Raw genomic sequence first — 17491 nt, 5'->3', positions numbered from 1 at the left:
TTATTAAAAAAAAAAAGATTTTTCTTAAAATTTAAATACATACATTATATATATTTTTATTAAGACAATTTACTTTCCTGTAAAAAAAAAAAAAAAGAATTTTTAATTAAAAAAACCAACTTAAAAAAAGACCGTTGCTAAATAAATATTGCCAGAAGAAAAGAAAAGAAAACAAAAAAAAAAAGAAGAAGAAGAAGAGGAAAGAAAAGCGACCGTTAGCAAATGTTTTTATATTTTATTTATTTATTTGTCAAATGAGAGATTATAAATAGTTTCGAGAGTTCTCGACTTCAAAATAAGAACCCTGAATGTCTTCTATTCCTCCTCCAGGAGAGAGCGTTTAAGCGAAGAAATCAGTGTTCCGCGATAAATTTCAGTAGAAACTAGAGGAATTTGAACTTCAATTTTCGTTTCTGCTGTGTTTTTTGAAGCTGAGATGGATCCTGAAACTGCCCTACAGCTTGTAAAGCACGGTGCGACGATTCTCCTCCTCGACGTTCCTCAGTACACGCTTATTGGAATTGATACTCAGGTCAGTCAGATAAAGGCATCTTCTGTTTTTTTGTTTGTTTTTCTTTCTCTGAAGAAGTTTCGAGGTACTGTTGGGAAGGAATAGGTGTTTAATCATACTAGCTAAGTACTAACTGCTATTGCTGCTACTGGCTGAAATTTGTGACTGCAATGTTAAGTTCTGTGGAATTTGAACGAAAAATTGATTCTCTGTTACATGTTACTCCTCTATTTCCAGTAATTTATGTTAGGTTCTGTGGAATTTGAACGAAAAATTGATTCTCTGTTACATGTTACTTCTCTATTTCCAGTAATTTTTATCTGAAATTGGTCAAAATCTGTACGCGCTTCTTGTTCGGTTGGCTGAAGAGCTACCTTATTTCGTAGTTTTAGACGCTAATACGTCAAGATTTTTTGGCGCGTATTGTTTTCAGTGTTTTATTTTTGTCGTGGATAGTAGTCCTCCATACACGTTTTGCTGGCTGAAAAGTCATGTTATGGCCTGATTTCATCGTTTTAACTGTAATACTCAGAATTTTCGATTAAATATTGTTTCACGTTACTCTTACTCCTCCCCTTCCAATTAATGCGAGAAGAAAATGGCCAAAACCACCAAAAGCGTTTTGTTGGGCTAGTAGAAAAGCCAAATCATGAGTCGATTTCATAGCTATAGCAGCTAATTCTTGGAATTTTCGATTAAATCTTGTATTCAACGTTTCTCTTTGTTATGGCCAATCTTTCTTCTCACCGTTTATGTTACTCCAGTATTCCTATCATTTTTAGTTGAAAACTTGCAAAAACCACCATACACTTTTTGACTTCTTTGCAAGAGCTCAATTCATGGTTTTTTTAGCGTCTGATAATTATTATATTACTTATTAATATTGTTTTCAATGTTTATTTTTGTTATGGGCGTGGTTCTCACGGCATATCATACTGCATTTCCTAGCATTGTTAGAATAAATTGGCTGAAACCACTGCATATGTTATTTGGCTGGCAGGAAAGCCACATTAGGAGCTGGTTTCATAGTTCTAGCCACCAATATTTATATTCTGACTAAAATTTGTTTCCATGTTTATGTTGGCTGCTTTATTCTCACCATGAGTGAAGTTTTTAGTCATTGCTTTTGAGCATTCAGTGGTAGGCTAAATTCTATTATAAAATGAATCTCAATGAGATTTGAATAGCTTCACACTTAGTTTGAGTAATTTGCAGTAATTATTGCACTAAAGTAGCTTAATTTAATTTATTTAGAGTGACTAATAGTTGTTTGCCTTCTTAAGATGTTCTCTGTAGGGCCTTCTTTCAAAGGTATAAAGATGATTCCTCCAGGATCACATTTTCTTTATTACAGCTCATCGAGCAGGTGTGATATCATTAATCAGGTTATGTAGATATATCTATTTTATTGTTGCAGACTATGACTTACATGATGTGACGCATTTGATCAGTTCTTATAAAGATGTCATACCATGCATCATAGATTTTATTCTTACTGCTCATGTCCTCCATGACCTGTGTAGCCTTGCCTTACATTCTGCATCACTTCGATAATTGTTTGTCTAATTCTAACTTTATATGACAACATCTTAGCAACCTAATGCTTTATACGTTGTTGTATCATTAATCAGTTCATAGATACTATATCTTTTCAACAGTACAAACTATCAGATGCTATATTTCTCCTTCTTCTTCTTCTTTTATTCATTCATTTTTATCAAGAAAACCTACGTGCGTGCGATATTTCCTTCAACTGCCTATGTAAAGATGATGCATCACATTGATAATTGCTTGTCTAAGTCCATCTTTACCTTATGTTTAATTTGCAACATCATATGGTATGATGTTAATCGAACTGTATAGATACTTATATGTAGTTAATTGTGACAGGCCTATAACTAGATACTGTTTAAGGGACACTAGTAGATACATTTCTAAAGATAGAAAAAGTAGTAATTTGTTTAACAAATTTAGTTACTATGGAGAAGGAGGAGGTGAAAGCAATTTCATCCATAAAAGTCCCAACCAACTCCGGGAAGCAATGAAATCCCGTCCTATAAAATGACCTCCCTTTCCAATCATTCAAATCACTCCTCCTCTCAATCTCACTTCAATTTTTGTTGTCACCAACAACTAGTATCAATCTCACTTCAATTTTCATACTACGGTTTCTCTTGGCAACAATTCAATTATCCAAGTGATAGGGAAAGGAACTATAGATATCAAGACTAGAAATGGCTTTGTAGAGTCTATTTCTAATGTTATTCTACATTCCTGATCTGAAGACCAACTTACTTAGTAACGGTCAGTTACAAGAAAAAGGGCATAAATCTCACATTCATCATTTTGGAATGTGATCACATACCCTTTTTATTGTAACTGACCGATACTAAGTAAGTTGGCCTTCAGATCAGGAATGTAGAATACATTAGAAATAGACTCTACAAAGCTATTTCTAGTCTTGATATCTATGGTTCCTTTCCCCATCACTTGGATAGTTGAATTGTTGCCAAGAGAAACCGTAGTATAAAAATTTTCATCCAAAGTTGAGAGGAATTCCTTGATCTGCAACCTTCATAGCATGGAATGACATTAACAATGTTTCTTCTTCTCTTCTCTCCAAAAAATTGTATTGATCCCTTTTCTCTTTTTGTAGCCTGGTATAACATTCATTTTTGTAATGTCCAAGGCTTCCACATCTGTAGCATTCCACCTTAGACTTGTCAAAGTGTCTCTTGCCTTTGTTGTCATAATCGTTTCTGACTAGATCTGTTGACCTGCCAACATCTCCACTTCTTTCTCGACTGCCTCTCCCATGACCTTTACCTCTTCTTTGCCCTTTACCTCTAGGGCTTGAAGTTTCACCTGGTGTGGATATCTTTAAGGCTGTCATCTCCTCTATTGCACTTGTACAATTGAGTCTCTGTTCATGTACTAACAGGCTGTCATCTCCTCTATTGCACTTGTACAATTGAGTCTCTGTTCATGTACTAACAGGGAGCTTGTTCATCTATTTGCATCTCTTCGACATTGTTTGCTTCTTCGATAGAACATACAATGTAATCGAACTTTGGAGTTAGTGATCGCAGAATCTTTTCTACGACCGCAACATCTGTGATTGAATCACCATGCATCTTCATTTTACTTGCAAGACTCATAACCTTGCCAATATAATCATTCACCGTTTCTCCCTTTTGCATTTTGGAGAATTTCAAAGTCTCTTCTAACTGCTTGAAGTTGAGCACACTTTACTCTCGTTGAGCCTTTATACTTCCTCCTCATAGAATCCCAAATTTCCTTGGATGTCTTCTTCTGAAGCATTGTTTCCAACATAGTCCTATTAATGGACTGAAATAAATAGTTCTTGACCTTCACGTCCTTCAACTTCGATGCTGCCAATAGTTGCTGTTGACCAGCTGAGAGTACCTCGCCTTCATTTGGCTCTTCATAACTCGTCTCCACCATATCAAAAAACTCATTTGATCTGAGAAAATTTTCCATCAACATCGCCCAATGATCATAGTGACCATCGAACCTCGGGATGGCGGGCTGAACGTAGCTCTCAACTTGTTTTTTTGCTGCCATTCTTGCTGTTGCAAGATCGCTCTGATACCAGTTGTTGGTGACAACAAAAATTGAAGTGAGATTGAGAGGAGGAGTGATTTGAATGATTGGAAAGGGAGGTCATTTTATAGGGCGGGATTTCATTGCTTCCCGGAGTTGGTTGGGATTTCTGTGGATGAAATTGCTTTCACCTCCTCCTTCTCCGTAGTAACTAAATTTGTTAAACAAATTACTACTTTTTCTATCTTTAGAAATTTATCTACTAGTGTCCCTTCAACAAATATATCTAGTTAATTGGTTCATAATAACTTTACACGACTCATCTATTTAATTGTAAAAAGGAGATGACATATGACATCAATTATTGACCCTTGTGTTTATGTATTGTAGTTAACTCTTCATTTATTAATCCATTATGTTTAATGAAAAGGAAAGGACTAAAAGCATGTGAGAGATCAAAAAATTTATAGAAAGGCCATCCAATTTGGTCCAACATGAAAGAAACAATCCTAGTTTGCTCCGATGAAAGATTTTTGGAAAAAGAAATACTCTTCTAGTCCCTTTGAATTTTAAAATATTACACTTTACTCCTGAGATTTGAGTTTATTTTCCATTTGGGTGATAGGCTTCAAAGTGTTGCATTTTACCCTTTTATTTTGAGTTTAGTTTCTGTTTGGTTCCTACATTTCAAATTGTTGCAGCACCATCCCATTTCTTTACATTTTAAAAAATCCATTGATTGAAATTATCAGAATAAGGGAGTTCAAATTCAAAAAATTCATAACAATTCTAATTGAAAAAAGAAAAGAAAAGAAAGAATGCCATTTCCAAGCTCATATTTTCACATACAGTCAAAGGATGGTTAAGGGAAAAAAAGAAAACTAATTGGGTGGGTTCCAATTATTTCTTGGCCCTTTTCAAGATCCTGGTGAACTGGAAGTTCTTCTCGGAAGGCAGTAGACTTACCCTTATCCAGTCTGTCTTGAGTTGGATTCCAACCTATTTCTTAGCCCTTTTTAGGATCCTATGTCGGTGAGTAAAACTTTCAAGTAGGGTAGGAGGTATTTCCTCTGGAAAGAGGGTTGAAGACGGGAAAAGATGCACACTTAATAAAGAGGGGGATGGTTGCAAAGCATATGGACTTTGGGGTTCTAGGGATTGGAAATGTGAGAGCCCGCAACAAGGCTCTTTTCACTCGGTTGTGGCAGTTTCATCAGAAGTCCAATTCCTTTTGGCATAAGGTTAAACTGAGCAAATTCGGCACGGCCCTTTCTGAGTGGACCTTGAATGAAGTCAGAGTACAGTTATTCTATTAAAAAAAGAAAAGAAAAAAAGAAGGCATAAGAAAAAGTGACAATACCTATAATTGAATACAGGATCAAATTGTATTACAAAGAGTCAAATGCCCCTTGCTATGCTGAAGCACCTCCAACAGTCTGAATTTCTTAGGAATCTTGTCAATCACAAACTACCAAAAAGAATTTTGTTTTGGTTACCAAGTGGACACTGGTAAAGGAATGGCGAAGATTCAACTTTGCTAGTCAAGGAGGTATGTTTTGGAAGAATCTTAGAGGGAGGAGATCTTCCTTATTACGTGATTTCATCTAGCCCAAGTAACAAATTTTGTTTAGTAAATTTAGAGACATACAAGTACCCTGAGAGATTTGACATAACCAAAAATAGATGGTGGCACATATATTCAAAGATTAGACAAAAATAGGAGCTCAGATTGATTTGAATGCATTGGTGAAGAGAAGTTAGGATTGTCCACAATCAACTAATAGAAGGAACAATTATTAATTTCAAATGTGTGATAGATAGACTATTATGAAGAGTTTGGAGAAACAATTGCCTTCAATTATACATGAATTTTGGAAGAGAAGGAAGGGGAGAACTTAATTTGAAATGCAAGAAAGCTAGGAATAAGATTTATGAGAATATATAACAACTAGGATCCATGTATCAAAATCTTCCATCATTTGAGAAAGGCTTAATTTGAAATGCACGAAAGAACGAAACAAGGTTTGTGAGAATAGGTTGATTTAAGGTCCATGCATTAAATCCTCTATCAATTAAAAGTTTCAGTTTTCCTGTTCAAAAAACAAAGAAGTTATCCATAACTTTTTTATGAGAACTATTATATCTAATATCCTTTGTTCTAAAGATAGTTTTTCTGGCTGTGTCTAAATTTATTCTATAATTTTCATATGTAGAGAAGGCAGAGAGTTTTCACCAATTACTGGCTTTTTTGTAGATGTTGGTTCCTCTGAGGTTTGACTTCTCATATACTTCAATTACTGGCAGAGAGTTTTCACCAATTACTGGCTTTTTTTGTAAATGATGTTCACATGTAAATAATTTTCACATGTAAATAATTTTCACATGTAAATAATTTTCACATGTAAATGATGTTCAAGTCCTATTAACATTTGAGTGGATTGCTTGCTTCTACCCCGCTGGGTTATCTTTCTGGTTGATCAAATTATAAAAAAGATAAAGAATAGCAAAAGGAAAGGAAAAAAGTGTACCAGTTTTATTTTATTTTTTAAATAATGAAAGCCAATGACAAGCGTGGAACAGGAACAATGTATTAGGCTTTAAATGGCTTCTCTTTTTTTTTTAAATATTTTATTAGAAAATAGATATTGGATCCTATAAACCTAAAATTTTCCACCACACTTCCAGTTTCAGTCTTTATGATTTGTTTGCTTTTGAAACCCTGCATTGCTAAAATGTGTTGATGGTTCATTTACGAATTTTTAGTCTTGGAAATTTCCCATGCGTGCATTTGAGGTGGAACTTCCTATTTTTGGTTGAACTAGGTTATTGTTCGAAAGTGGGATCAGAGGGAGGAGCGACTTGTTAAAATATCAGAAGAAGAGGTTTGCATTTTATTTATTTATTTATTCAAGATTCATTAGTATTTAGTAGTTAGAAGCTATAAAAATTCATTAAGGAATTGAGTCTTTTTGCAAGAGTTTTATCTTAGAGTTTATGAAGTGATGTAGCAAGTTTGATTTGTTAAAAGTTAGAAACTTTAGGAGCTAGGCCCAGCAAGTTGTATGTTCACCAACAATGGCGTTCAATTTTTCTGCCTCAAAACAGACCGAACAAAGTCCTCTGATTGATATTTTATCTATTGATATTTTTATCCCTCAAATAGGAGCAGCGATTTGGGGAAGCAGTTAGACAATTAGAGTTCGACAGACAACTTGGTCCGTATAATTTGGGCCAATATGGAGAATGGAAGCGAATATCTAATCACATCAACTGTACCACAATTAAACGACTAGGCATGCTCCCTTTTCTATTTCAGTGTCTCGTACGTGTACAGTTTACTTTTTGCTGCATTTTTGCATGTAAAGTTTCTTTTACTCTTTGTGGCCTTGGCTATGATTATTTGGCAAAGATTGGAGTAAAAAGTATTATTATTGATGATTAGTCTCATGATAATTCTACATAGTTTGTTTTCATTGAGTTAGGCAATTTTATGCATGATTTTGGCCACGATAATTGTATCATAATTTACCACCTTATCAAAGTACTAGCTGTGCAAGAATTTGAAAAATTATCATAACCCCAAATATTCATTTCTATTTGTTTCTTTAGTTACTTCCTCTGTCTTTTCTCATTCCCTTTTTATATTTTGCTAAGCCTTTCCCCTCGCCGTTCTACATATTGTTTTTTTTTTTTTCTTCTAGCATCTTGATTGGTTTGTTTGTTTCATTGTGGGGTTCATAGCTCCAAAAAGCTGTAATGTTTCTGTTAAAGTTTGAGAAGGAAGACTATAATTCATTAGAAAGTTCAACATTTCCTATTGCTGACCTGATTAGTATAGGTGTTGACATTCGTATGTTGAAACATTAGTTGTATTTTATTTTATTATTTATTTTTATCAAAAGTATTATAATGCTCAAGGAGGTAAGCCACATTCAAGCTACCATGTTCGTTTGCCATTTTGACAAATAGAAAATGAGAGAAGGTTTAGCTTGGTAGAAAAAGAACTCCAAGGAAGAAAACACGAAGTATGGTTATAGGCTGAGTTTGGCCAATGGGCCAAACTTATGGGCTTATCGGTTGTCTCCTATAGGATCTCAACAAAGCTCTAAATTGGACTTAAATCTCGATTCTGCTCCTGGTTTGTAGCCGATCGGGGTGTGATGATGTTACCCATACAGCAGGTCATATTCTTGTGGATTGGTGTTATCTCTTAGTTAGTGTTGTGACTCTTTTTGAGGGGTTGTTTCTCTCATGACATGTATTTTCTTTCATATTTTTTAATGAAATCTTGGTTTCTTATTAGAGAAAAAAGGTTTTTATGTGTCGTGAAGAGAAGAGATGGTTTGTTAATTATTTAGCTTTATTTCTTTCTTAGTATCGTTACTTTTTGAAAAAGAAAAATACATACCCCCCCCCCCCCCCCCCCAAAAAAAAATGTATATATAGAGAGGGGGAGGTCTTTATTTTGTAGCTTTTGAAACTCACGTATTGTCTTGTCACGCTTAGATACAGATGTAACCTGCATATGAAAAGTTCATTTTGTTTCTTGTTAAAAATAATAATAATTATATTTTATGTACAGAACCTATTGGAGGTGACATTAGCGTGGCTTGTGAACCTGGAATTTCTCAAAGCACTTCCAAGTCTGCAATTGAGAAAGTCCTGGATGATCAGTTGAAGGCTAGTAAGTTTGCAATGCACGTTGATTCATCTCAGAGGAGAAAATGTTATTACACAGAAATTCCCCATGTTATCAAACAGAGAGGAGTTCATGGGCAAGAACTTACTAATTTGAATCTTGATAAGGTAATTAGTACTGGTATGAATTCTTTAACATATGACCTTGCTGAAAAATCATTTTGTTGCAACAGTTGTTTTTGGAAATTGTTTCTTAATTTGGTTATGATTGTTATGACTTTTGTAGACTTTGCTACTCGAAAAGTTACTGAAAAAGGATTTTGGAGGTTCAGAGGACTTACTCCTTGGGGAGCTACAGTTTGCTTTCGTTGTATTTTTGGTTAGTATTGGCGTGGACAAGAGTTTTCTCCTTTTGTTGGCAGATCTTTGTAACGTCTAACATTGTGCAGATGGGACAATCACTTGAAGGATTCCTACAGTGGAAATCATTAGTTAATCTGTTTTTTGAGTGTACAGAAGCTGTAAGTATTCCATTCCAACTATGACGTGTAACTTTTGGTTAACTTAATTTTTTTTTTTTTTCTGATTGAACTTTTGTATAAGAGTTCCACCTTTTCTTAGACTATTTTGTTCAAGAAAAACTTTCTTCTGCCATTCCTCATATTTGGAGCAATTTTTTATTTGTTTGTAATTAGTATTTAGTGTACATGATTACAACTAAGTAACATATTAACAACCAACCATTCTACTACTACCATATGCATTTTTAAAAATGGTGAAAACAAATAATGCAATTCTATTTTCTACTAAATCCTCTGTTTTTATTTTTTATTTTTATAAGAGACAATTTCATTGATGATTGGAATTTACAAAAGGAATGTAATATCCATGATGTTTATAAAAGACGTTTCTAATTTACAACGTAGGAGGTATATCTATAGGAAGCAAAAATATTAGACTCTTAGCATTGGGTTGGAATGTGAATTCTCTTTCCATATTTCCTCTTTTACTAGTTCTTTTCTAGATGGAGTTACTTTTTAGGCATAAGGATGTCTTGATTTTTTTGACTGATATTTCTTCCATTTTATTGGCTAAATTTCTATTTCTGGTTTTTTTTTTAAAATTTTATTTTTCTTATTTATAAAAAAGACCATATTGCAGACGATTCATGAATTCCTATTCATTTTCTCCCTTGACTTCGCTGAAAATCCTTTGCTTGTTCTATCTTTTGTTCCTTGGGAGTTCAAAATTTTTGGGACATGGTTAGGCTACAGTTTTTTTCGTGCCCAGGTTATTTCTTTTTGTTGCGACATATTTCTCTGCATGCCAGATTGTACCCTTAGTTTGTGAGGTTATCTGAACTTGGATGAAAAAGTATAGGGGCATAGTTTGCTTTTCTTGTTCTAGCTGAGTTGTATTTTGTCAATCCACATTTTAAGAATTCACATTTTGTTGCAGCCTTTTTGCACAAGGAGTCAACTATATACAAAGGTGTGTTCGGTGACTTTTAATTATTTTGAATGTTATTGTCTTTGCTCCCTTCTTGTGTGTTGCTGTCATGTTGCACTGTTCACGGTAGAGGTAGATGCACAACTTTTAGAAACTGTGGGATGTCACTCTTCTAATAAAGGAGCTATCTTGATTATCTAATGAGGCCTTATCCCAGCTTATAAAAAAAGTTTATCTTCTTTTCTTGCGTTGGCACGTGGGAAAAACTGACACTTTTGAATTCCATAATGGAGGACCAATCACTTGCGGTATTAATTGTTTTTTTATTTTTTATTATGCCAGGGAAGGGTGCATGAGGAATTTTATGTACTTTTGGCTTTCTTTTGCTGAAAATTGTAAATTATCTTTCTAGATGCTTTAAGTTGGCATGCCTTACTAATCCTACACATTGAATGAGAACTCACCAGTTCTTTAACTAATATCAGAGCTGAAAATGCGCTCACCACTTTTGGTAGCCTTCATTATTTGTGTTAATTATTCCTTTCAGATTGCTTTCTTATATCCTATTATTGGGTACTTCTATTAACAACCGTCTAATTTAGACTTGCAACAGTCTTCATGACCTAAATAGCATAGAACATACACATGGAAGCTTTAAAAGCAAATTCGGAAGGCTTCTTTTCAAGATAATCTGCTATGTATTGATGCCACATTTGTGCATAATCCAGACAAGAATACCAATCTTTCTTGGGGTTTTGGTCTTCCAAATAGCTCTGAATAATTTGGTTGGCATAGAAGGGGAGGGATTTTGGTCTATCCAGAAGCATCCTCCACCCTCAAGAATTTTCAAAATTACTATAAGAAACTAATTCCAGCATGTATAAAAGGGATCTAGCTCATTAGTCTCGACTTCTTGTGAAGGTCTTGTAATTCAAGAACCATGGACACTGACACGACATAGGCAAACACTTGTTAGTTTCTAAAGCAGTAGTATTGGATGTGGATACATTGAGACAATTTTTAAAGAGAAAAAATACTCCTTTGGTCCATAAAATCTAAGGTTGGCATCTCTTTGGTTTTTGATGTTTGAAAAGTGGTTCTAAATGATCTCTGAGCTTACTTGATTGACGAAAAGATAATGCGGCCATTTTGTGGTGATGGACTAGATAAGGTAACAAAATGCGGTGACATCTTCCCCATTTTCTTTCCTTTTACATCTTCTGGATGAAACTTACTACTGTTGCGCCCCTTTCTTTCTTGCGATTGTAGTCATTTCTCGTGGACCCCTCAACCATGTCCTCCTTGCTTGGCCTTGTTGGTTGGTGTGGCCTAGAAGTGCGATCTAGTGTTCCTGATCTAGTTTACAGCCCCAAAACGTTGTTCATGTCATCTAACGTTGCCTAGAAGTGCGAGCTAGATAGTTGTAGATCTTCGATCAGTTAATTCTCTGGCCCAACTAGCATTAGTGTATAGTTCTACCTGTCTTTTACGATTTTTTTCAATAATAGTCCATGACTTAGTGTCTTTCAAATATCTCAAGACCTAGTTTACAGCCCCAAGATGACATTCATTTGGATTGTTCATATACTGGCTAACAATGCTATACAAAGTTTGCAATGTTTGGCTTGGTATGTGAAAGATAAATTAGCCTTTGATACACGCCCTTGTCAATTGGAATAACCTCTTCACTTTGATGTAGAGCTAAATTTAAATCTGTAGATGTTTCAATAGATCTACACCCAAGACTTCTGGGGGATCCTTTAACAAATCTAGAATATAGTTTCAGAGAAATTACAATACCATTCTTGGATTGTGCCACTTCCGTAGCAAAAAAAAATATATCAAACTTTCCTAGTCTTTGAATTCAAACTCAGTTGATAGCATCCTTTTAATGTTGAGAATCTCTTCTAGGTCATTCCGTGCAATGATAATATCATCCACGTATACAATCAAAATTGCAGTTTTGTCATTTGAGAATTTCACGAACAAGGTATGATCGACTTGACCTTGATAATAACCACTTTTAGTCTGTGTTTTAGTGAATCTATCAAACCATATAAAAACTTTCTCAACATGTACACCAAGTTTCCATTAGCCTTATCCTTCATTCCAAGGACAATTTGCATATAAACTTCTTCTTGAGGAGAGGAATCGTGAGGTTAAGATGAGCTTTCAAACCTAATACTTTCTAACCCATGTTTCTTCATTTGTGATTGCTGAAACTCAAGGTTGAAGTGGCTGCTTAAACCTTGTAGAAGACCACACACCAAAAACCTTAAAAGAAATCAGTGAACTGAGACCCACATACGAGAAAAAATTACCTAGAAAAATAACTAGAGCTTGAATGCACGACTCAAGCAAGGGAATTGATGGTCATCATCAACGAATGACCCAAACAACCATGAACAGCCACAGACACGAATGAAATAAGGGTTAGAACAGAATGCCATGAATCAATCCATAACATGAACAAAAACATTGTGCAAACATAACCACTGTGTGACTAGGGTGGTGACAAAAGGACGAGAAGTAGAAAGAATGCAATGAATGAACGGATTTGGTGGAGGCAAGCAAATACAATTTTCTTGTCCATCCAAGTAAATTCATAGGTGTAATTTGGCTAGTAGTTTAAGAATATTGTTATATATGGATTATAAATTGATACGGAATCTCTCTTTTCATTAGTAATATTTTTGTTCTTTAGTTTTTAGGGTTGGCCTACATAGGCTGGGCTTGAATTTTAGTGTCAACCATGTCTCAGCATGTCCTGCTGTGTGCAAGTTGTGTATAACCCTTATTAATTTCTAATAAATGGAACGTTTTAGCATAAATGCTGGTGAAATCTTGCTTGCACTTTCTTCTGTTACGATTAACTTTGTTCTGTTCTGTTTATATGTCTGACATTTTCAAGAATTATTGCAGTTCATTAAGGTCCTCTACCATCAATTGAAATTTGGATTAGAGAAAGATCATTCTAATGACACGGGTCAAACATCAACAATTTTAGATGAATCGTGGTTTTCTGCTGATAGTTTCTTATATCATCTATGTAAGGTAAGGTAGTATCATGATCATTTTAAAACCTCTTGCTTACCCAAAAGTTAAAAGTTTATAGACGGGATTTATAATTCCTTATGCATATTTTTAACGTTCCTCCTCATTTGTGGGCTTGGAAATTAACACAAAGCTTAACAAGTGATCACCGCCAATGTTAATTGGTCAGAAAATTATTCAAACACGTAATCTCTTGTGCAAGCTAGTTTATTCTATCTATTTAATATTATATCCATATTCTATCACACCTATCATTCATGTATTTTGAAATTATCCTTATTTTACACGCACTCCAGTTATCTATGGTGCGTGAGTATTCAATTATTTGAGATCCATATATGTTACATTTAATTCTCTGACTTGTTTATTGCAGGTTAATGCTGAATTAATTTTTTTTTAATGGGTGATGTTATTGAGATTTACATTTTCCTATTACCTAAAATATGATCAATATCATGCAGGATTTCTTTTCATTGGTGCTAGAGGCTCCAGTTGTTGATGGGGATCTTCTGACATGGGTATGTGCATCGAGCATATTTCATGTAATTTTTCCCTGGTTGATCTAACCCATTTCTAAGATGCAGGTTTGAAATTTAACATAATCTCAAAAGATTTTATGGGCATACTCCCAATTTTTATACGGTGGTATTATATTGTGAATTCAAGTGTTCAAGCCTACACGAATTTGGTATAGGCCCTCAGATTTATTCATGTTCTAGTACATTTAAAGCCTCCCAAGAAAATGAAAATTTCCATGTCCATCTTTAAGAATTTATAGGCAGTAAACTTTCTCCCCCACCACCTGTGTTTTCTCTTTGTGCATTGGCCTGCTATGTCTTCTCTCTTTGAATGGAGGCAAGTTCATGGTTTCTTTTGGCTCTATGATTCCTCCAGGGAGTTGTAAATGGTTTTCTCAACCATATCCTCGTTTCTTGCCTGAGCACCAGTTTCTTATTTCTTTCTTGGCATCATCCAATTTAAGCGATGTTCTATCAAGTGCTTTAGATTCTTGAGGGCTCATTTTATAATGGAGAAGGTGAGGCAGTATTGTGCCTAGGAGGATGAAGTCAATCTGGTGCGGCATGTTCCTCAAAGGATCAAAGATGGATATTTCGTAAGTAAACATTCCACCTCGTTAGTATGAAATTGTTGGGTTTCAGGGACATGTCTCCTTTTACTACCAAACTCCATCTTCTCCTTGGGAGATGAACTGTTTCACTCATAGTACCGTGAATTTGTTCCCCCCTCCNCCCCCCCCCCCCCCCCCCCCCCCCCAAAAAAAAAAAGTTCTCTGCTTTTTCCCCTGGATTCTTACTTCAGAATCCTCATCTAATTTTCATCTGAGAACGGATTCAATATCGTTTCTTCCTTAGCCTTCAACCGATTCTTCTTATAGTCATCATCTAGTACATCAGTTTTTCAGCTTTTGGTTCTGGATCTAAGGAGTTGTGTCAACCATAGATGCTTTTGTACCTGGGTCAAGAAGGGTATTTTCTTTATTGAAGACATGGCCAACAAGCTGGTGATCCGCCCTTTTTAATCTCATTTTCGTTGGTTCAAAAGTTCTTTGTGTGGATTTGCTTCATTATCCTGTGCAAATGAGTTTGGTTGGTCTATTCGATTATCAAAACGAAAATTTTATTTTAAGTTGGTGTTAGAATGTGCTGCTTGGCCCTCTTCTAGAGGAAGGAAATTGCTCAAAGTTCGAATGTTTCCGTAGGAGTTTGTTCAAGGACACATGTTCATCTTCAGTCAGGAGTGTTAGGGGACACCATGTTCTTTTTCCTTCTAGTATAGACTATGAATATCTTTATTCGACTCTTGAAGAGTGCTGGTCAATGATACTAGAGTTTTGGATGAAAGGATCATACAGTACAATCTTTGACATAGTGTTAAAGGTTTCATCGATTTCTGGCAAAGAAGGTCCATTATTAGTTTTCCTTGGATTGCTGACATTTGCACCCTTTTATATTTGAGACATAGTCAAGGAAGATACATTTGAGTGTCATAACTTTACGGTTTTTTGGTTGATTATTTTGAACAAAGAATTTATCCGTAGGGGAATAAGAGAAAAGATCATTGTATCTAGAAAGTGTTTTAGAAGTTTTTGTAAAGGAGTTGGAAAATTGAGGGTTTAAGAAGGCATCCTATTTATGAGGGAGGTGGCTGCTTCTTGAAAAGCTACTAATGTTCAAAAGTACAAGCTTCCCTACTAGGGATATAAAATGAAAGACAAAAAGCAGAAAAAGAAGAATTAATTATCCCTTGAAATTATATTATTCTCTTTGAATTTCTATGTTGGAGATTTTGTACCTCTATCTACTACTTTGTAACTCCCATGGTGCTTTAATAATCATGGAAAATGCTTAATTAATGCACTAAATTCCTCCGCCACAGACAAGGAAACTCAAGGAACTGCTAGAGAACAGCCTGGACTGGAAATTCCAAAACAACGCTGCAAGTGATGGAATTTCTTTCGATGAAGATGATGAGGTCAGTCAATGTTTACATTGCTATAATCTCTCTCTCTCTATCTCTCACATATATGCCTATTTACTTTTGCAGTTTGCTCCTGTAGTTGTAGATTAGAGGCTGGATGATTCTAAGGTGTCATGAGGTCTCAAGTTATATATTTTAGTCTATAATGTTTTTTTTTCCCCCCTTCAATTTAGCTTCTTATGCTTTGTGATGAACGTTAAAATTTGTGATATGGTGGGTTTGACACAAATCTAGAAGAGTAGTTGGCTTTTACAAATCTAAACATTAAGGGTTATAATATTTATCTAGCCTAGAACCTTGCCTCACTATTCTACTGAACTTCTAGAGATCCTTTTCTGTGAATCAGACCATGGAGGAGTTACTTTTCCCTTTCTTTTTTTTTTTTAAAGAAAAAAACAGAAGGAAAGCAAAGGACATTCTCATCTGTTGGAGAGAACAGTTAAATTAGACTCATAGGTTGTTTAATCAAACCTGAAATTCTGTGTACATATAGATACCTCTAGAATTCTTTTGCCATTCTTACAGCCCTTAGTTAGTTCTTACGAGGGAGCCTCGATATATTTGGTTATCCACTTTGTTCTGGATGAATTGGGTTCATGAAATTCTATTATATTTTGGATTGTAAATTTTAAATAAATGGTTTAGGCTCGAAGTGATAATTGTCTTTTTCGTTTTTTTCGTTTTTATTTTTGATATTTATGCTTGTTTTCTCCCACAATTTTTTTTACCTTAGTTTTCAATTCTTTTTTTACATAGAAAAGTTTGAATTTTTAGCCTAATTCTAGAAAATATAATAATTGTTTTAGTTTGTTTTTTAAAATTTTGATAGGAAGTGAATAACAAAACATTTTATGAATTTAATTTTCAAAGATTAAACAGTTTAATATATCTTTCTTTTTGTATAGGATGTTTTCTAGTTAGAGCTTTCATAATCATAGCTCCAAAGATATTTAGATATTTGAATTATTTCATAGTTGCAATTAGTTATTTTTCTTCCATTTGAATGAAAACCTAATTTGTTTTGATCTGTGAGAAATTTAAAATTGTAAATTACTTAACATAATTAAATCTCTTTGTGATAACTTAAACGATAATGGAAGGACGAAGCTTTTTTTTTTTTTTTCTTCTTCTTCTTCTTCTTCTTACGGCTCCCTTTGCTCAAATGAAAATGTGTGGTGCCTAACCTAATGCTATTCAATTCAATTTTAGAGCGACGTTATGATCCAAACAATAAAGAGACTCTACTGGTACGTCTAAATTAAATAAAGTTTGTATTATCAGGATTTAGGTAGCATTCGTATTTGAGGCTTCTTTTTTGTTGACATGGATTTCATCTAAGGTTTTCGGTTTACTTGCTTGTGATGTACTCAAGACCCTTAGGGTTCGAGTTGAACCATTTGAGTCGTTTAGACCAATCGACCAGACCAAATAAGGGATTGACCATTTTGCTCGATAATTGAGCTTATAAACTTAGGTGCCCAACCCCAATTGGACCTTGGGTCACGAAAAGCCTAATGAGTTAAGGCCTATCTCCTGCTCCTTAAGGCTCTTTCGTAGTCTCTTTGTCATTTATGTTTACTTTTATGCATAATAATGGCCTTCACTAGCATTAATGTTCGTAGGTTTGATCACTTGTTCTCTTGTAACTCTCTCAAATTTCCGTCTAGATTAGGGAACATTTGACTTTTACATATCTCATCTACCTTGTTTTCAATTCACAAGAATCCCAATTTTGGGCTTCATTTGACTCCAACGGAGCTTGTCATTGGCAATATG

General features: G+C 34.7%; 1 protein-coding gene across 1 annotated transcript; it reads left to right on the top strand.

Annotated features, from left to right (window-relative positions):
- The first annotated feature begins 257 nt into the window (after positions 1-257).
- Positions 258-16007, top strand: LOC111442270 (protein AAR2 homolog). Its single transcript, XM_023079592.1, has 14 exons — positions 258-330; positions 432-532; positions 1795-1877; positions 6289-6346; positions 6898-6957; positions 7239-7368; positions 8658-8881; positions 9000-9092; positions 9163-9234; positions 10172-10204; positions 13085-13216; positions 13678-13734; positions 15614-15709; positions 15782-16007. The coding sequence occupies exons 1-14, from the start codon at positions 309-311 to the stop codon at positions 15803-15805; spliced, it is 1185 nt and encodes a 394-aa protein (XP_022935360.1). The 5' UTR covers positions 258-308; the 3' UTR covers positions 15806-16007.
- The last annotated feature ends 1484 nt before the right edge of the window (positions 16008-17491 follow it).

Source organism: Cucurbita moschata, unplaced genomic scaffold (assembly GCF_002738365.1).
Source record: "Cucurbita moschata cultivar Rifu unplaced genomic scaffold, Cmos_1.0 Cmo_Scf00004, whole genome shotgun sequence".
Lineage (NCBI taxonomy): Eukaryota > Viridiplantae > Streptophyta > Magnoliopsida > Cucurbitales > Cucurbitaceae > Cucurbita > Cucurbita moschata.
Note: the sequence above shows the minus strand (reverse complement) of the source record. Positions and strands in the feature narration are given on the sequence as shown.

What these genes read in the sequence shown, in the direction of transcription:
- LOC111442270 (XM_023079592.1), top strand. Translation starts at nt 309, where the DNA reads ATGTCTTCTATTCCTCCTCCAG. An exon ending in GGAGTCAACTATATACAAAG is followed by an intron (nt 10,205 to 13,084) that starts GTGTGTTCGGTG and finishes GAATTATTGCAG; the next exon opens with TTCATTAAGGTCCTCTACCA. An exon ending in ATGGGGATCTTCTGACATGG is followed by an intron (nt 13,735 to 15,613) that starts GTATGTGCATCG and finishes CCTCCGCCACAG; the next exon opens with ACAAGGAAACTCAAGGAACT.